Source organism: Ranitomeya variabilis, chromosome 3 (assembly GCF_051348905.1).
Source record: "Ranitomeya variabilis isolate aRanVar5 chromosome 3, aRanVar5.hap1, whole genome shotgun sequence".
In the NCBI taxonomy this organism is placed as follows: Eukaryota; Metazoa; Chordata; class Amphibia; order Anura; family Dendrobatidae; genus Ranitomeya; species Ranitomeya variabilis.
Genome location: NC_135234.1, coordinates 23,637,185 through 23,658,451, shown reverse-complemented (window position 1 = coordinate 23,658,451; position 21,267 = coordinate 23,637,185). Strand labels below are relative to the sequence as shown.

Here is a 21,267-nt window from a genome sequence, read left to right as displayed (position 1 = left end):
TAGGCTTTATTTTCTATCTTTAGGGGTAGTTAGCTCTTAGGCTGTGAAGAGGCATCTAGGCAGAGTCAGGTACGCTCCACGGCTATTTCTAGTGTGTTGTGATAGGATTAGTGGTTGCGGTCAGCAGAGCTCCCACTTGCCAGAGCTTGTCCTGTATTACTAGTTTGCTCATCAGGTCATTCCGGGTGCTTCTAACCACCAGGTCATCATAACACCCACCATTCACAATAGGTGATGTCACAGCTCACCTCCTCCTCCTCCTCCTCCTGTTCAATGACTGATAACACCTCTATATACAGTAGATAACACAGGATCCACCATTCACAATAGGTGATGTCACAGCTTACCTCCTCCTCCTGTACAATGACTGATAACACCTCTATATACAGTAGATAACACAGGATCCACCATTCACAATAGGTGATGTCACAGCTCACCTCCTCCTCCTGTACAATGACTGATAACACCTCTATATATACAGTAGATAACACAGGATCCACCATTCACAACAGGGGATGTCACATAAAATAAAATAAAAATACTTATATTAAATAAAACAAATACAAAGCCCATTTTCAAATACTAAATTCTAAGGTAAAGAGAGAGAAGAGCAGTTATAAAGTGCGTCAGTTGCTCTAGAGCACCTCTCCTGTCTTATATACCTTAACACAGGTAGTACATTGATGAGAATGTCCGCAGTGTAATACTTCATTTCTCTTGTCGCCGCACAGGCAGCAGTGATATCGGACCTTGGTAAGCTGTCATGATCTCCATGGCTAGAGAACATAGCATAAGCCTATATAGGAACAAGCTCTTGGAAGATGGGAACTGTACTGACCATGAACTAAACCTACCGCACAACTAGAAGTAGCCAGGTAGCATGTCCTACTTTTTATCCCTATATGCCCAGCGCCGGCCGGAGAACTAAATAATGCTAGCAGAGGGAAATATAAGACCTGGCTCACCTCTAGAGAAATGCCCAAAAAGGAGACAGAGGCCCCCCACATATATTGGCGGTGATTTTAGATGAAATAACAAACACAGCAGGAAAATAGTTTTAGCAAATTTGAGGTCCGCTTTCTAGATAGCAGAAGACAGAAAGAACACTTTCATGGTCAGCAGAAAACCCTAACAAAACACCATCCAGAAATTACTTTAGGACTCTGGCATTAACTCATAATACCAGAGTGGCAATTCCTGATCAACAAGAGCTTTCCAGACACAGTAACGAAACTGCAGCTGTGAACTGGAACCAAAAAGCAAAAACAAACATGGACGAAAGTCCAACTTATCTAGTAGATGTCTGGGAGCAGGAACAAGCACAGAGAGGCTTCTGATAACATTGTTGACCGGCAAGCAACTAACAGAGAAGCCAGGTTATATAGCGACACCCAGATCTGATGAGAACAGGTGAACAGGAAAGATGATGACACAAGTTCAATTCCACCAGTGGCCACCGGGGGAGCCCAAAATCCAAATTCACAACAGTACCCCCCCCTCAAGGAGGGGGCACCGAACCCTCACCAGAACCACCAGGGCGATCAGGATGGGCCCTATGAAAGGCACGAACCAGATCGGAGGCATGAACATCAGATGCAGTGACCCAAGAATTATCCTCCTGGCCGTATCCCTTCCACTTGACCAGATACTGGAGTCTCCGTCTGGAAACACAGGAGTCTAGGATTTTCTCCACAACGTACTCCAACTCACCCTCAACCAACACCGGAGCAGGAGGCTCAACGGAAGGCACAACAGGTACCTCATACCTGCGCAATAACGACCGATGAAAAACATTATGAATGGAAAAGGATGCAGGGAGGTCTAAACGGAAGGAAACAGGGTTAAGAATCTCCAATATTTTATACGGACCGATGAACCGAGGCTTAAACTTAGGAGAAGAGACCCTCATAGGGACAAAACGAGAAGACAACCACACCAAATCTCCAACACAAAGCCGAGGACCAACACGACGGTAACGGTTGGCAAAAAGCTGAGTCTTCTCCTGGGACAACTTCAAATTGTCCATCACCTGCCCCCAAATATGATGCAATCTCTCCACCACCGCATCCACTCCAGGACAATCCGAGGACTCCACCTGACCGGAGGAAAATCGAGGATGGAACCCCGAATTACAAAAAAACGGGGACACCAAGGTGGCAGAGCTGGCCCGATTATTGAGGGCGAACTCCGCCAATGGCAAAAAAGCAACCCAATCATCCTGGTCAGCAGACACAAAACACCTCAGATATGTCTCCAGGGTCTGATTAGTCCGCTCGGTCTGGCCATTAGTCTGAGGGTGAAAAGCAGACGAAAAAGACAAATCTATGCCCATCCTAGCACAGAATGCCCGCCAAAATCTAGACACAAATTGGGTTCCTCTGTCAGAAACGATATTCTCAGGAATACCATGCAAACGAACAACATTTTGAAAAAACAGGGGAACCAACTCGGAAGAAGAAGGCAATTTGGGCAGGGGAACCAAATGGACCATCTTAGAAAAACGGTCACACACCACCCAGATGACAGACATTTTCTGGGAAACAGGCAGATCTGAAATAAAATCCATCGAGATGTGCGTCCAAGGCCTCTTAGGAATAGGCAAGGGCAACAATAATCCACTAGCCCGAGAACAACAAGGCTTGGCCCGAGCACAAACGTCACAAGACTGCACAAAGCCTCGCACATCTCGTGACAGGGAAGGCCACCAGAAGGATCTTGCCACCAAATCCCTGGTACCGAAAATTCCAGGATGACCTGCCAATGCAGAAGAATGCACCTCAGAGATGACTCTACTGGTCCAATCATCAGGAACAAACAGCCTATCAGGCGGACAACGATCCGGTCTATCCGCCTGAAACTCCTGCAAGGCCCGCCGCAGGTCTGGAGAAACGGCTGACAAAATAACTCCATCCTTAAGGATACCTGTGGGCTCAGAGTTGCCGGGTGAATCAGGCTCAAAACTCCTAGAAAGGGCATCCGCCTTAACATTCTTAGAACCCGGTAGGTATGACACCACAAAATTAAACCGAGAAAAAAATAATGACCAGCGCGCCTGTCTAGGATTCAGGCGCCTGGCGGTCTCAAGATAAATCAAATTTTTGTGGTCAGTCAATACCACCACCTGATGTCTGGACCCCTCAAGCCAATGGCGCCACTCCTCAAACGCCCACTTCATGGCCAAAAGCTCCCGATTCCCAACATCATAATTCCGCTCAGCGGGCGAAAATTTACGGGAAAAGAAGGCACAAGGCCTCATCACGGAGCAGTCAGAACTTTTCTGCGACAACACTGCCCCAGCTCCGATCTCAGAAGCGTCGACCTCAACCTGAAAAGGAAGAGCCACATCAGGCTGACGCAACACAGGGGCAGAAGAAAAACGGCGCTTAAGCTCCTGAAAAGCCTCCACAGCATCAGGGGACCAATTAGCAACATCAGCACCCTGTCTAGTCAAATCGGTCAATGGCTTAACGACATCCGAAAAACCAGCAATAAATCGACGATAAAAGTTGGCAAAGCCCAAAAATTTCTGAAGACTTTTAAGAGAAGAGGGCTGCGTCCAATCACAAATAGCTTGAACCTTGACAGGATCCATCTCAATGGAAGAGGGAGAAAAAATATATCCCAAAAAGGAAATTCTCTGAACCCCAAAAACGCACTTAGAACCCTTGACACACAGAGAATTAGACCGCAAAACCTGAAAAACCCTCTTGACTTGCTGGACATGAGAGTCCCAGTCATCCGAAAAAATCAGAATATCATCCAGATACACTATCATAAATTTATCCAAAAAATCGCGGAAAATATCATGCATAAAGGACTGGAAGACTGAAGGGGCATTAGAAAGACCAAAAGGCATCACCAAATACTCAAAGTGGCCCTCGGGCGTATTAAATGCGGTTTTCCACTCATCCCCCTGCCTGATCCGCACCAAATTATACGCCCCACGGAGATCAATCTTAGAGAACCACTTGGCCCCCTTTATGCGAGCAAACAAATCAGTCAGCAACGGCAATGGGTATTGATATTTAACCGTGATTTTATTCAAAAGCCGATAATCAATACATGGTCTCAAAGAGCCGTCTTTCTTTGACACAAAGAAAAAGCCGGCTCCTAAGGGAGATGACGATGGACGAATATGTCCCTTTTCCAAGGACTCCTTTATATATTCTCGCATAGCAGCATGTTCAGGCACAGACAGATTAAATAAACGACCCTTTGGGTATTTACTACCCGGAATTAAATCTATAGCACAATCGCACTCACGGTGCGGAGGTAGTGAACCCAGCTTGGGTTCTTCAAAGACGTCACGATAATCAGACAGGAACTCAGGGATTTCAGAGGGAATAGATGATGAAATGGACACCAAAGGTACGTCCCCATGAGTCCCCTTACATCCCCAGCTCAACACAGACATAGCTCTCCAGTCAAGGACTGGGTTGTGAGACTGCAGCCATGGCAATCCTAGCACCAAATCATCATGTAGATTATACAGCACCAGAAAACGAATAATCTCCTGGTGATCCGGATTAATACGCATAGTTACTTGTGTCCAGTATTGTGGTTTATTATTAGCCAATGGGGTGGAGTCAATCCCCTTCAGAGGAATAAGAGTCTCCAAAGGCTCTAAATCATACCCACAACGATTGGCAAAGGACCAATCCATAAGACTCAAAGCGGCGCCAGAGTCGATATAGGCGTCCGTGGTAATAGATGACAAAGAGCAAATCAGGGTCACAGACAAAATAAACTTAGACTGTAAAGTGCCAATGGAAACAGACTTATCAAGCTTTTTAGTACGCTTAGAGCATGCTGATATAACATGAGTAGAATCCCCACAATAGAAACACAACCCATTTTTCCGTCTAAAATTCTGCCGCTCGCTTCTGGACAGAATTCTATCACACTGCATACTTTCTGGCGTCTTCTCAGTGGACACCGCCAGATGGTGCACTGGTTTGCGCTCCCGCAGACGCCTATCGATCTGAATAGCCATTGTCATGGACTCATTCAGACCCGCAGGCACAGGGAACCCCACCATAACATCCTTAATGGCATCAGAGAGACCCTCTCTGAAAGTAGCCGCCAAGGCACACTCATTCCACTGAGTAAGCACAGACCATTTACGGAATCTCTGGCAGTAAATTTCAGCTTCATCTTGCCCCTGAGATAGGGACATCAAAGTTTTTTCTGCCTGAAGTTCCAAATGAGGTTCGTCATAAAGCAACCCCAAGGCCAGAAAAAACGCATCTACATTGCGCAACGCAGGATCCCCTGGTGCCAATGAAAAAGCCCAGTCTTGAGGGTCGCCACGGAGCAGAGAAATCACAATCCGAACCTGCTGTGCAGGGTCCCCGGCAGAACGAGATTTCAGGGACAAAAATAACTTGCAATTATTTCTAAAATTCTGAAAACCAGATCTATTCCCCGAGAAAAATTCCGGCAGAGGAATTCTCGGTTCAGATACCGGAGCATGAACAACAAAATCTTGCAAATTTTGTACTTTCGTGGTGAGATTATTCAAACCTGCAGTTACACTCTGAAGATCCATAATAAACAGGTGAACACAGAGCCATTCAAAGATTAGAAGGAGAGAGAAAAAAAAGAAAGACTGCAGCATAGACAGACTAGCAAATGATCCAATTAAGAGCACAAAAAAAAAAAAAAAAAAAAAAACTCTCAGCAGACTTCTTATTTCACTCCTTTCTCAGCCAAGGAATTAACCCTTTAGTGGGCCGGTCAAACTGTCATGATCTCCATGGCTAGAGAACATAGCATAAGCCTATATAGGAACAAGCTCTTGGAAGATGGGAACTGTACTGACCATGAACTAAACCTACCGCACAACTAGAAGTAGCCAGGTAGCATGTCCTACTTTTTATCCCTATATGCCCAGCGCCGGCCGGAGAACTAAATAATGCTAGCAGAGGGAAATATAAGACCTGGCTCACCTCTAGAGAAATGCCCAAAAAGGAGACAGAGGCCCCCCACATATATTGGCGGTGATTTTAGATGAAATAACAAACACAGCAGGAAAATAGTTTTAGCAAATTTGAGGTCCGCTTTCTAGATAGCAGAAGACAGAAAGAACACTTTCATGGTCAGCAGAAAACCCTAACAAAACACCATCCAGAAATTACTTTAGGACTCTGGCATTAACTCATAATACCAGAGTGGCAATTCCTGATCAACAAGAGCTTTCCAGACACAGTAACGAAACTGCAGCTGTGAACTGGAACCAAAAAGCAAAAACAAACATGGACGAAAGTCCAACTTATCTAGTAGATGTCTGGGAGCAGGAACAAGCACAGAGAGGCTTCTGATAACATTGTTGACCGGCAAGCAACTAACAGAGAAGCCAGGTTATATAGCGACACCCAGATCTGATGAGAACAGGTGAACAGGAAAGATGATGACACAAGTTCAATTCCACCAGTGGCCACCGGGGGAGCCCAAAATCCAAATTCACAACAGTAAGCGCTCTATTGAGGAGCTGAAGATTATACTTGTTTACACATAATTTTAGATTGGGGGTTGTCTGCGTCACTGACAAGGAACTTTATGGGGGGATTGTGAAAGATATCACCATATAGCGAGGGGTAGTGGAGTGGGTGGACTTTATGAAGAAGACAGCAGTCTGGAGGTTTATTATGGAAAGGGGCAGTTTGGGGAAATATTTTGGACAGGATTAATATGGGGGGTACATTATGGAATGGGGCATTATGGGGAGGTTATTATGGAGAGGCTTAGACTGTGTGGGGGACAGTATGGAGAGGGGCAGTGTGGGGGACATTGTGGGGATGGTTATACTATGTAGATGGGCAGTGTGGGGGGAATATTTTGTGAGGAAGCAAACTGAAGGGCAATTATTTATTCCGGGGTACAGCACTGGAGATACTTTTATTTTAATAAGAGCACCGTGTCAGGAAATGCTGCTGAAGATGGAAGCCCCCAGAGACATGAAATCTCATCATGGCGTCTGTACTTTGTGAAGACAAAAGGGATGAGAACGACTCTGGTCATTGAAGATGTCACCTATGAGGTACCCGAGTGTAAACCTCTATTTGTTACTAGATGGTGGCCCGATTCTAACGCATCAGGTATTCTAGAATATGTATATAGTTTATTTATGAAGTTTTCAGAATAATGCAATTTATACACAGGATTTGGCCGGCCGTGACCAATTAGCGAAGCGTGGTTCAAATTCCGCGTCACTTCGCAGCCGGACTGCGCCTGTCGCTGATTGTTCGCGGCCGGCCGGGCGTGACCAATCACTGAAGCCAGGGCCGGCTCCAGGTTTTTGAGGACCCTGGGCGAAAGAGTTTCAGTGGGCCCCCCTCTTTAACACATACCACGATTCATGATGCACAGATGCAGCAGAGAAATATACCACAGCCCAGTAGCATATAGCACAGGCCACGTAGTATATAGCACAGGCCACGTAGCATATAGCACAGGCCACGTAGCATATAGCACAGCCACGTAGTATATAGCACAGGTCACATTGTATATAGCACAGGCCACGTAGTATATAACACAGCCCACGTAGCATATAGCACAGTGTTATGACCCCAATGGCGAGGGTCTCAGAGATATCAGCAAGTCTGCGAAGTACAAAAATCCAGCTCATAGGGCAGTGGTAACTGGGTTGACCATATATCTACTCCTAACGCCAACACTAGAAGTAGCCGGGGAACATGCCTACGTTGGTCGCTAGATGTCTCGCGCCAGCCGGAGAGCTAACTACCCCTAGAAGAAGAAAACAAAGACCTCTCTTGCCTCCAGAGAAAGGACCCCAAAAGTTGGATACAAGCCCCCCACAAATAATAACGGTGAGGTAAGAGGAAATGACAAACACAGAGATGAACTAGGTTTAGCAAAGAGAGGCCCACTTACTAATAGCAGAATGTAGTAAGATAACTTATATGGTCAACAAAAACCCTATCAAAAATCCACACTGGGGATTCAAGAACCCCCAAACCGTCTAACGGCCCGGGGGGAGAACTCCAGCCTCCCTAGAGCTTCCAGCAAGGATAGGATACAGATTATGTACAAGCTGGACAAAAATGCAAACAAAAACAAATAGCAAAAAGCAAGAAAGCAGACTTAGCTTAATCAAGCAGGAGCCAGGATCAGTAGACAAGAGCACTACAGATTAGCTCTGATATCAACGTTGCCAGGCATTGAACTGAAGGTCCAGGGAGCTTATATAGCAACACCCTGACCTAACGACCCAGGTGAGCATACAAGGGATGAATGACATACCCAGAGTCAAATCACTAGTAGCCACTAGAGGGAGCCAAAAGGAAAATTCACAACAGTACCCCCCCCTTAGTGAGGGGTCACCGAACCCTCACCAAGACCACCAGGGCGATCAGGATGAGCGGCGTGAAAGGCACGAACTAAATCGGCCGCATGCACATCAGAGGCGACCACCCAGGAATTATCCTCCTGACCATAGCCCTTCCACTTGACCAGGTACTGAAGCCTCCGCCTGGAGAGACGAGAATCTAAGATCTTCTCCACCACGTACTCCAACTCGCCCTCAACCAACACCGGAGCAGGAGGCTCAGCAGAAGGAACCACAGGCACAACGTACCGCCGCAACAAGGACCTATGAAATACGTTGTGAATGGCAAACGACACCGGAAGATCCAGGCGAAAGGATACAGGATTAATGATTTCCAATATCTTGTAAGGACCAATGAAGCGAGGCTTAAATTTGGGAGAGGAGACCTTCATAGGAACAAATCGAGAAGACAGCCATACCAAATCCCCAACGCGAAGTCGGGGACCCACACCGCGGCGGCGGTTGGCAAAACGCTGAGCCTTCTCCTGTGACAACTTCAAGTTGTCCACCACATGACTCCAGATCCGCTGCAACCTATCTACCACGGAATCCACCCCAGGACAGTCAGAAGGCTCCACATGTCCCAAGGAAAAACGAGGAAGGAAACCAGAGTTGCAGAAAAATGGCGAAACCAAGGTGGCGGAACTAGCCCGATTATTAAGGGCAAACTCAGCCAACGGCAAGAAGGTCACCCAATCATCCTGATCAGAAGAGACAAAACACCTCAAATAAGCCTCCAGAGTCTGATTAGTTCGCTCCGTTTGTCCGTTAGTCTGGGGATGGAAAGCGGACGAAAACGACAAATCAATGCCCATCCTACCACAAAAGGATCGCCAGAACCTGGAAACAAACTGGGATCCTCTGTCCGACACAATATTCTCAGGAATGCCGTGCAAACGAACCACGTTCTGGAAGAACACAGGAACCAGATCAGAAGAGGAAGGCAGCTTAGGCAAAGGAACCAGATGGACCATCTTGGAGAAACGATCACATATCACCCAGATGACAGACATGCCCTGAGACACCGGAAGATCCGAAATGAAATGCATAGAGATGTGTGTCCAAGGTCTCTTCGGGACAGGCAAGGGCAAGAGCAACCCGCTGGCACGAGAACAGCAAGGCTTAGCTCGAGCACAAGTACCACAGGACTGCACAAATGACCGCACATCCCTTGACAAGGAAGGCCACCAAAAGGACCTGGCCACCAGATCTCTGGTGCCAAAAATTCCCGGGTGCCCTGCCAACACTGAGGAATGAACCTCAGAAATGACTCTGCTGGTCCATTTAGCAGGCACAAACAATCTGTCAGGTGGACAAGAGTCAGGCCTACCAGCCTGAAATCTCTGCAACACACGTCGCAGATCTGGAGAAATAGCAGACAAGATAACTCCTTCCTTAAGAATACCCACAGGTTCAGCGACTCCAGGAGCATCAGGCACAAAGCTCCTAGACAGAGCATCCGCCTTCACATTCTTAGAACCTGGTAAATACGAGACCACAAAGTCAAAACGGGAGAAAAACAATGACCAGCGGGCCTGTCTAGGATTCAGGCGTTTAGCAGACTCGAGATACATCAGATTTTTGTGATCAGTCAAGACCACCACACGATGCTTCGCACCCTCGAGCCAATGACGCCACTCCTCAAATGCCCACTTCATGGCCAACAACTCCCGATTGCCCACATCATAATTTCGCTCTGCCGGTGAAAACTTCCTAGAGAAGAAGGCACAAGGTCTCATAGTAGAGCAACCAGGGCCTCTCTGCGACAAAACGGCCCCTGCCCCAATCTCCGAAGCATCCACCTCAACCTGAAAGGGAAGTGAGACGTCAGGCTGGCACAAAACAGGCGCCGAAGTAAACCGGCGTTTCAACTCCTGGAAAGCCTCCACGGCAGCAGGAGCCCAGTTAGCTACATCAGAGCCTTTCTTGGTCATATCCGTCAGCGGTTTAACAACGCTAGAGAAATTTGCGATAAAACGACGGTAGAAGTTAGCAAAACCCAAGAACTTCTGAAGACTCTTAACTGACGAGGGTTGAGTCCAATCATGAATAGCTCGGACCTTGACTGGATCCATCTCCACAGCAGAAGGGGAAAAAATGAACCCCAAAAAGGGAACCTTCTGTACACCAAAGAGACACTTTGAGCCTTTTACAAACAAAGAATTTTCACGCAAAATCTCAAAAACCATCCTGACCTGCTCCACATGCGAGTCCCAATCATCAGAAAAAAACAGAATATCATCCAGATAAACAATCAAAAATTTATCCAGATACTTCCGGAAAATGTCATGCATGAAGGACTGAAAAACTGAAGGTGCATTAGAGAGCCCAAATGGCATCACCAAGTACTCAAAATGACCTTCGGGCGTATTGAATGCGGTTTTCCATTCATCGCCCTGCCTAATGCGCACAAGGTTGTACGCACCACGAAGGTCTATCTTGGTGAACCACTTGGCACCTTTAATCCGGGCAAACAAATCTGACAACAGCGGCAAAGGATACTGAAATTTGACAGTGATCTTATTTAAAAGCCGATAGTCAATACAAGGCCTCAAAGATCCGTCCTTTTTGGCCACAAAAAAAAATCCCGCACCAAGAGGGGAAGAAGAAGGACGGATATGCCCCTTCTCAAGAGACTCCTTGATATATGAACGCATCGCGGTATGTTCAGGTACCGACAGATTAAACAGTCTCCCCTTAGGAAACTTACTGCCAGGAATCAAATCTATTGCACAGTCACATTCCCTATGAGGAGGCAGTGCACTGGACTTAGACTCGCTGAAGACATCCTGATAATCAGACAAATACGCCGGAACTTCCGAAGGCGTAGAAGAAGCAATAGACAAGGGCAGGGAATCTCCATGAATTCCATGGCAGCCCCAACTTGACACTGACATAGCCTTCCAGTCCAAGACTGGATTATGGGTCTGTAACCATGGCAAACCCAAAACAACCAAATCATGCATTTTATGCAGAACAAGAAAACGTATTACCTCCCGATGTTCGGGAGTCATGCACATGGTAACCTGTGTCCAAAACTGCGGTTTATTTTTTGCCAATGGCGTAGAATCAATACCCCTAAGAGGGATAGGATTTTCCAATGGCTCAAGAACAAATCCGCAGCGCTTGGCAAATGACAGATCCATAAGGCTCAGGGCAGCACCTGAGTCCACAAACGCCATGACAGGATACGATGACAGTGAGCAAATCAAAGTTACAGATAGAATAAATTTAGGTTGCAAATTACCAATGGTGACCGGACTAACAACCTTAGTAAGACGTTTAGAGCATGCTGAGATAACATGTGTAGAATCACCACAGTAGTAACACAAGCCATTCTGGCGTCTATGAATTTTCCGCTCATTTCTAGTCAGGATTCTATCACATTGCATTAAATCAGGTGCCTGTTCAGACAACACCATGAGGGAATTTGCGGTTTTGCGCTCTCGCAACCGCCGGTCGATTTGAATAGCCAGGGCCATAGAATCATTCAGACTTGTGGGAATGGGAAAACCCACCATCACATTCTTAATGGCATCAGAAAGGCCATTTCTAAAATTTGCAGCCAATGCACACTCGTTACACTGGGTCAGCACGGACCATTTCCGAAATTTTTGGCAATACAGTTCAGCCTCGTCCTGGCCCTGAGACATAGCCAGCAAGGCTCTTTCTGCCTGAATCTCAAGATTAGGTTCCTCATAAAGCAAACCGAGCGCCAGAAAAAACGCATCAATGTCAGCCAATGCCGGATCTCCTGGCGCCAGCGAGAAGGCCCAATCCTGAGGGTCGCCCCGTAAAAAAGAAATAACAATTTTTACTTGCTGAGCGGAGTCTCCAGATGAACAGGGTCTCAGAGACAAAAACAATTTACAATTATTCCTGAAATTTCTAAATTTAAATCGGTCTCCGGAAAACAGTTCAGGACTCGGTATCTTAGGTTCTGACATAGGATTTCTGGTAACATAATCTTGTATGCCCTGCACACGAGCAGCAAGCTGGTCCACACTTGTAATCAAGGTCTGAACATTCATGTCTGCAGCAAACACAAGCCACTCAGAGGTAAAGGGGAAAAGAAAAAAAAAAAAAAAAAATGAGAGAGAGAAAAAAAAAACTCAGAATTTTCTTTCTTATAATCCCGCTTCTGCAATGCATTTAACATTTAATACTGGCCTGGCAAACTGTTATGACCCCAATAGCGAGGGTCTCAGAGATATCAGCAAGTCTGCGAAGTACAAAAATCCAGCTCATAGGGCAGTGGTAACTGGGTTGACCATATATCTACTCCTAACGCCAACACTAGAAGTAGCCGGGGAACATGCCTACGTTGGTCGCTAGATGTCTCGCGCCAGCCGGAGAGCTAACTACCCCTAGAAGAAGAAAACAAAGACCTCTCTTGCCTCCAGAGAAAGGACCCCAAAAGTTGGATACAAGCCCCCCACAAATAATAACGGTGAGGTAAGAGGAAATGACAAACACAGAGATGAACTAGGTTTAGCAAAGAGAGGCCCACTTACTAATAGCAGAATGTAGTAAGATAACTTATATGGTCAACAAAAACCCTATCAAAAATCCACACTGGGGATTCAAGAACCCCCAAACCGTCTAACGGCCCGGGGGGAGAACTCCAGCCTCCCTAGAGCTTCCAGCAAGGATAGGATACAGATTATGTACAAGCTGGACAAAAATGCAAACAAAAACAAATAGCAAAAAGCAAGAAAGCAGACTTAGCTTAATCAAGCAGGAGCCAGGATCAGTAGACAAGAGCACTACAGATTAGCTCTGATATCAACGTTGCCAGGCATTGAACTGAAGGTCCAGGGAGCTTATATAGCAACACCCTGACCTAACGACCCAGGTGAGCATACAAGGGATGAATGACATACCCAGAGTCAAATCACTAGTAGCCACTAGAGGGAGCCAAAAGGAAAATTCACAACAGCACAGCCCACATAGCATATAAAACATCCACGTAGCATATAGCACAGCCACGTGGTATATAGCACAGCCCACGTAGTATACAGCACAGCCCACGTAGTATATAGCACAGCCCACGTAGTATATAGCACAGCCCACGCAGTATATAGCACAGCCCATGCAGTATAAAGCACAGCCCACGCAGTGTATAACACAGCCCACAGAGTATTTAGCACAGCCCACGCAGTGTATAGCACAGCCCACGCAGTGTATAACAGCCCACGCAGTGTATAACAGCCCACGCAGTATATAGCATAGCCCACGCAGTATATAGCACAGCCCACGCAGTGTATAACACAGCCCATGCAGTATATAGCATAGCCCACGCAGTATATAGCACAGCCCACGTAGTATATAACACAGACCACGTAGTATATAACACAGGCCACGTAGTATATAACACAGGCCACGTAGTATATAACACAGCCCACATAGTATATAGCACAGCCATGTAGTATATTGCCCAGCCATGTATATTGCACAGCTACATAGTATATAGCACAGCTCATGTAGTATGTAGCACAGCTCATGTAGTATATAGCACAGCTCACGCAGTATAACACAGCCACGTAGTATATTGCCCAGCCATGTAATATATTGCACAGCCCACGTAGTATAGAGCACAGAGACGCAATATATAACACAGCCCATGTAGTATATAGCACAAAGACGTAGTATATAACACAGCCCACGCAGTATATAACACAGCCCACGTAGTATATAGCACAAAGACGTAGTATATAACACAGCCCACGCAGTATATAACACAGCCCACGTAGTATATAACACAGCCCACATAGTATATAGCAATGTGGGCACCATATCCCTGTTAAAAAAATAATTAAAATAAAAAATAGATATATACTCACCTTCCGTCGGCCCCCGGATCCAAGTGAGGCATTTAGCGACGCTCTTCGCGACGCTCCGGTCCCAAGAATGCATTGCGGTCTCGCAAGATGATGATGTAGCGGTCTCGCGAGACCACTACGTCATCATCTCGCGAGACTGCAATGAATGGCCCGGAGCGTCGCGAGGAGCGGGAAAGGCGCTGGAAGGTGAGTATATAATGATTTTTTATTTTTTTTTATTATTTTTAACATTAGATCTTTTTACTATTGATACTGCATAGGCAGCATCAATAGTAAAAAGTTGGTCACACAGGGTTAATAGCAATCAGCGACGCGGGATTTCCGTGACAGACAAACAGACAGACAGAAAGATAGACAGACAGAAAGATAGACAGACAGAAAAACAGACGGAAGTACCCCTTAGACGATTTTATATATATATATATATATATATATATATATATATATATATATATATATATATATATATATATATATAGATACTGACTACGTCTCATCAGTACTGTGGTGCCCGTAAGGTCTGCAGTCTGATGGCTGGTAACAACAACTCCCAGTATCTCCTTACCATTGTTAAAGGCAAAGTGGGATTTATAGGTTTGAGCAATACAATTATATTTGGGGGTGAAATGACATCACATTTGTTCTAGCGCTGCACTCATGTACTAATGGTGGTTCTAGCGCTGCATTCATGTACTGACGTTGGTTCTGGCGCTGTTTTCATGTACTGATGGTAGTTCTGGCAAAGTATTCATGTACTGACTGTGGTACTGGCCCCTGCGTTCATCTGCTCATGGTGGTTCTAGCATCGCAATCATGTACTGACAACGGTTCTGGTGCTGCACTCGTGTACTGATGATAGTTATGGTGCTGCATTCCTGTACTGATGCTGGTTCTGATCCTCAACAAGTAGCAATTGCTACGGGCTTATGTTACAACTTAATCTCAAATCTTTAGATTTTGACTATTTTTATGAGTAGGATTTGGCGAGTTTCTGCTCCAAAAACTCAGTTTAAGTTAGTGTGTGTTTACACTGATTTTGGTGGAGTATAAACTCTCAAAATCCTTCCCAAATACTTAAAACCTGACTCTGGAGATGTATTAATGTAAGTACCCTTCAAATTTTTTTTTAGTTTTACTGATTTTTTTCGGGATTTCTGTGCTATGTCATAGGCAGACAATTGAGGCTTGGAACTTTAGCTTTGAAACTACCTGTAAGAGTATGTGCACAGGTTGCAGATTTGCCTGTGAAATTTTCTGTGCAGATTCTTCCCTCTCTTGCCAGAAAACGCAGGTGCGGATTTGATGCGTTTTTGATGCGTTTTTATGCATTTTTTATGCGTTTTTTCATGTGGATTTGTATGCTTTTTTGAAAGCTAAATAAAGATCTATTATTTAACAAAAAAAAATTGTGATGTCATTTCTTGTCCAACATCTTCATTTACATAATCCATTGAAGAATAATGTTTACACACACAGCTAGATAGATAGATAGACAGATAGATCTATACATAGACAGACAGACAGATACATAGATAGATAGACAGACAGACAGACAGACAGACAGATACATAGATAGATAGATAGATAGATAGATAGATCTATACATAGACAGATAGATAGATACATAGACAGGTAGATAGATCTATACATAAATAGATAATAGATAGATATATCTATAGATAATACCAAGCCCGATGTTTAGTAATAAACATGATAAAATGGTACATAAAGAGTTAAATAAAGACACACACACACACAAAATCTGTGTTGGCAGGGGTCACACTTGTGAGAAACTCGCACGAGCCTCGCGCCGGCAGCACTGGGACCGGAGCATTCAGCTACATACAAATACATGCAGCCGCGCACTTATTGAGGCGTATTGAGGCGCGAGACTCGTGCGATTTTCTCACAAGTGTGACCCCGGCCTTAAACACAGTATCTGTTTCATTTAAAAAAATAGAAAAAAATGACATGGGCTCCCGCGCAATTTTCAAGTCCTGAGTGGGAAAGCCGGCGACCGGGGGCCGATGTTTATAGCCTGGGAAGGGTTTCCCAGGATATGAATATCAGCCCGCAGCTGTATATTTAGCCTTTACTTGCTATTAAAAACGTGGGACGTGGGGTCCCTCTATAATTTGTAGCAATAAAGGCTATGCAGACAGCTGCAGGCTGATATTCATAGCCTAGAGAGGGGCCATGGATATCCCCCCCCGGCTACAAACACCAGTTCCCAGCAGCCCCAAAAATGGGGCATCAGTAAGATGCGCCAATTCCGACACTTAGCCCCTCTCTTCCCACTGCCCTGTAGCGGTGGCATATGGGGTAATAAGGGGTTAATGTCACCTTTGATTGTAAGGTGATATTAAGCCCGGTTAGCAATGGAGAGATGTCAATAAGAATCCTATCCATTACTAATCCCATAGTAGCGAAAGAGTTAAAAAAAAGAGCCAGAAAAAAGTATTGAAATATTCTTAATTTCACCATAATAATTCACAATAACTAAAACTGAAACGCTTATGATTTTAAATCCACTGTAAGCCTGTGACGGTCACTGGTAGGAATCACCCGTTTTTGTGTCTCTAGATATAAAGATTGATTTTGTACTTATGTGCTTTTAATGAAAATGGAATAAAAGTTATTTTTTAAGGATATCACCCATGCTGGACTTCTGCATCACCTTAATACTACTAACAGCACTGCATGATCCGTGCGGTGGGACTGAGAGGAGGTGAGCTGATCTTTGTTGCTTTTTTCTAATTTTACCATACTTACAACCACGCCTAATTACCCGAAGCCATCGATCACCTGCAAAAAAGAAAAAATAATAAACCAACAGTATACTCACTGTCTGACGCAGCCCAATTAATAATGAATGTCCCACGACAATCTCCCCTATAGAACAGTGACATCAGGAGATGTCACTGCTCTACAGGGCCTCCAGTGATACACTGACAAGAGACAATGGCTCCTGCAGTGTTATCACTGAGGGTTCAATGAGTTCATTGCTCTAACATTACGGCACTCCTGCGTGAGAAATTTCCGACGCAGCTGTGCCGCAAGAGACAGTATGAACTATACTGTACTCACAGCGGCGGAGGGATACAGTGCAGAAGGATACCTGCCGTCATTGTATCCCGGAGCCCCTGGAGATAGTCATGGGACACTCGTTATTACATGGATTACTGCAGATCAGGGAGTATATTGTTGGTTTATTATTTTTATCTTTCTTACAGATGATCGATGGCTTCGGGGAATAGCTGTGTGGTGAGTATGTACTGTATGTCTATATGTGTATATGTGTTTGTTTTTTATTTTACACTTGAACACAGTAGCCGGATGATGGCACTATACTGTCCCATCATCCAGGACAGCTGTCACTGTAGCAGGCATAGCCGGATGGGACTCGTAATCCCATCAGAAGATACCTGCAGACCCCCGCACAGCCTGGCACAGACCCGCACAGCCCGGCACAGACCCCAGCACAGCCCGGCACAGACCCGCAGACCCCCGCACACCCAGGCACAGCACTGCAGACTCCCACACAGCCTGGCACAGCCCCGCAGACCCCCGCAGACCCTGACAGCACCGCAGACCCCCGCACAGCCCCGCAGACACACACAAACACCCGCACACAGACACGCACATCTAAGCACACACAGTCTCCGCCCACACTCTTCCCCCTCCCGATCTACAGCGTTTCTCGCAGGCACATCCGCAGCAAATCTGTAGATCTTTTTTTACATCTGTGGTTTTGCTGCAGATTGGCCTGACACATTGGAAGTCAATGGGTGCAGAAACGCTGCAGATCCGCAAAAAGAAGTGACATGGTCCTTTTTTGAATCTGCTGCGTTTTCCGTGCGGATTTTTCCGCACCATTAGCACAGCTTTTTTTTTCTCCATTGATTTACATTGTACTGTAAATCACTTGCGGATCTGCAGCGTTTCTGCGCCGAAAAAAAACGCTGTGGATCCGCAGGAAATTTGCAATGCGTGCACATAGACTAAAAAGTAAACAAACTTTAGATTTTTTTCTTTTGTCTCTTTAATTGCCTGCAGAATGCTGACCTATCAAAAGACTCCTGAGAAGTGGGCAGCTCAGGACTGAGGATGTCAGAGGTCTATGCTTTCAACTGAGTCTGTACTCCACTGTGATTTTATAGGGGTCTTTCAAGTGATCTTTGAGGGTCTCCGGAACCCCCCGCCGGGGAACAAAAGGCAATTATAGTGAAAGAATAAAAACTGTATAAAAAATGTAGTTACTTTCATTCCTTGTGAATGAAGCCCATATTTCATAATGAGATTGTCATAGAATTCAATTCACTGTTATTTGGGATTTTTTGTATTTTAAGCAGGTATTTTTTTAAGTGATTGTTATAATGTTTGAACAATTGGAATACAACAAACAGTCAGTGAGACAGCAATGATGGGAATAATGAACAATGCATAGTACTATCCACTAATACATACTTGTTTCGGATCATGAAATAAGCACACAGCAAAAACAGCAAACAAAGAATAACGGTGATGCTACATAAGGGCACATAACGACAACGGTCAGATCCTAAAAGGTAAGAAAAAAACAAAAAGCAGTGGTAAGAAGCGAAGAGTAAATGTTTATCTATTTATTCAACTTATGGTAAAGTATCACAAGGCGAAATGAGCGAAGGCGCTGATCCTCTGCAGCAATCACAAGAGAACTGTATGCTACAGCAAAATTCGTGACCTCGGATGTAGCTGCACATGACCCGGCCTGTTGTGTGCACTGTGAATTATATTCCCATGGCCTTAACGACAGTTCATTACTAATCATCACATATGTCCCGGACAGCTCCCATAATGCAGTGGGGCACTTAGTTTTTCTACATTATTGCTTGATACCAAGATGACTGAAGAAAGCTCTGTACGGGCACTGAATAACCAGTGAACTATAAAATCTTCAGAATTGAAAATACAGCTCCGGAGTACAGGATCAGTAATGTAATGTATGTACACAGTGACTGCACCAGCAGAATAGTGAGTGCAGCTCTGGAGTATAACACAGGGTGTAACTCAGGATCAGTAATGTAATGTATGTACACAGTGACTGCACCAATACAGGATGTAACTCAGGATCAGTAATGTAATGACAGTACACAGTGACTGCACCAGCAGAATAGTGAGTGCAGCTCTGGGGTATAATACAGGATGTAACTCAGGATCAGTAATGTAATGTATGTACACAGTGACTGCACCAGCAGAATAGTGAGTGCAGCTCTGAAGTATAATGCAGGATGTAACTCAGGATCAGTAATGTATGTACACAGTGACTGCACCAGCAGAATAGTGAGTGTAGCTCTGGAGTATAATACAGGATGTAACTCAGGATCAGTAATGTAATGTCAGTACACAGTGACTGCACCAGCAGAATAGTGAGTGCAGCTCTGGGGTATAATATAGGATGTAACTCAGGATCAGTAATGTAATGTATGTACACAGTGACTGCACCAGCAGAATAGTGAGTGCAACTCTGGGGTATAATACAGGATGTAACTCAGGATCAGTAATGTAATGTATGTACACAGTGACTGCACCAGCAGAATAGTGAGTGCAGCTCTGAAGTATAATGCAGGATGTAACTCAGGATCAGTAATGTATGTACACAGTGACTGCACCAGCAGAATAGTGAGTGCAGCTCTGGGGTATAATACAGGATGTAACTCAGGATCAGTAATGTAATGTATGTACAGTGACTGCACCAGCAGAATAGTGAGTGCAGCTCTGGGGTATAATACAGGATGTAACTCAGGATCAGTAATGTAATGTATGTACACAGTGACTGCACCAGCAGAATAGTGAGTGCAGCTCTGGAGTATAATACAGGATGTAACTCAGGATCAGTAATGTAATGTCAGTACACAGTGACTGCACCAGCAGAATAGTGAGTGCAGCTCTGGGGTATAATACAGGATGTAACTCAGGATCAGTAATGTAATGTATGTACAGTGACTGCACCAGCAGAATAGTGAGTGCAGCTCTGGGGTATAATACAGGATGTAACTCAGGATCAGTAATGTAATGCATGTACACAGTGACTGCACCAGCAGAATAGTGAGTGCAGCTCTGGAGTATAATACAGGATGTAACTCAGGATCAGTAATGTAATGTATGTACACAGTGACTGCACCAGCAGAATAGTAAGTGCAGCTCTGGGGTATAATACAGGATATAACTCAGGATCAGTAATGTATGTACACAGTGACTGCACCAGCAGAATAGTGAGTGCAGCTCTGGAGTATAATACAGGATGTAACTCAGGATCAGTAATGTAATGTATGTACACAGTGACTGCACCAGCAGAATAGTGAGTGCGGCTCTGAAGTATAATGCAGGATGTAACTCAGGATCAGTAATGTATGTACACAGTGACTGCACCAGCAGAATAGTGAGTGCAGCTCTGGAGTATAATACAGGATGTAACTCAGGGTCAGTAATGTAATGTATGTACACAGTGACTGCACCAGTAGAATAGTGAGTGCAGCTCTGGAGTATAATACAGGATGTAACTCAGGATCAGTAAGGTAATGTATGTACACAGTGACTGCACCAGCAGAACAGTGAGTGCAGCTCTGGAGTATAATACAGGATGTAACTCAGGATCAGTAATGTAATGTATGTACACAGTGACTGCACCAGCAGAATAGTAAGTGCAGCTCTGGGGTATAATACAGGATATAACTCAGGATCAGTAATGTAATGTATGTACACAGTGACTGCACCAGCAGAATAGTGAGTGCGGCTCTGAAGTATAATGCAGGATGTAACTCAGGATCAGTAATGTATGTACACAGTGACTGCACCAGCAGAATAGTGAGTGCAGCTCTGGAGTATAATACAGGATGTAACTCAGGGTCAGTAATGTAATGTATGTACACAGTGACTGCACCAGTAGAATAGTGAGTGCAGCTCTGGAGTATAATACAGGATGTAACTCAGGATCAGTAAGGTAATGTATGTACACAGTGACTGCACCAGCAGAACAGTGAGTGCGGCTCTGGAGTATAATACAGGATGTAACTCAGGATCAGTAATGTAATGTAT

General features: G+C 44.9%; 1 protein-coding gene across 4 annotated transcripts in view; it reads right to left on the bottom strand.

Annotated features, from left to right (window-relative positions):
• Positions 1-21,267, bottom strand: part of LOC143815003 (nectin 1a-like) — a 93,259-nt gene that overhangs the window by 27,323 nt on the left and 44,669 nt on the right. For 2 of the 4 annotated variants that reach the window (XR_013223663.1, XR_013223664.1), the window contains one exon: positions 18,648-18,751. Coding sequence is in view for 2 of the 4 variants with exons in the window: in XM_077293774.1 (XP_077149889.1) it covers positions 18,658-18,751 (94 nt within the window). In the remaining 2 variants the exon portion in view is untranslated. The remainder of the gene's footprint in view (positions 1-18,647; positions 18,752-21,267) is intronic. The other 2 variants (XM_077293774.1, XM_077293775.1) reach the window with 1 other exon arrangement.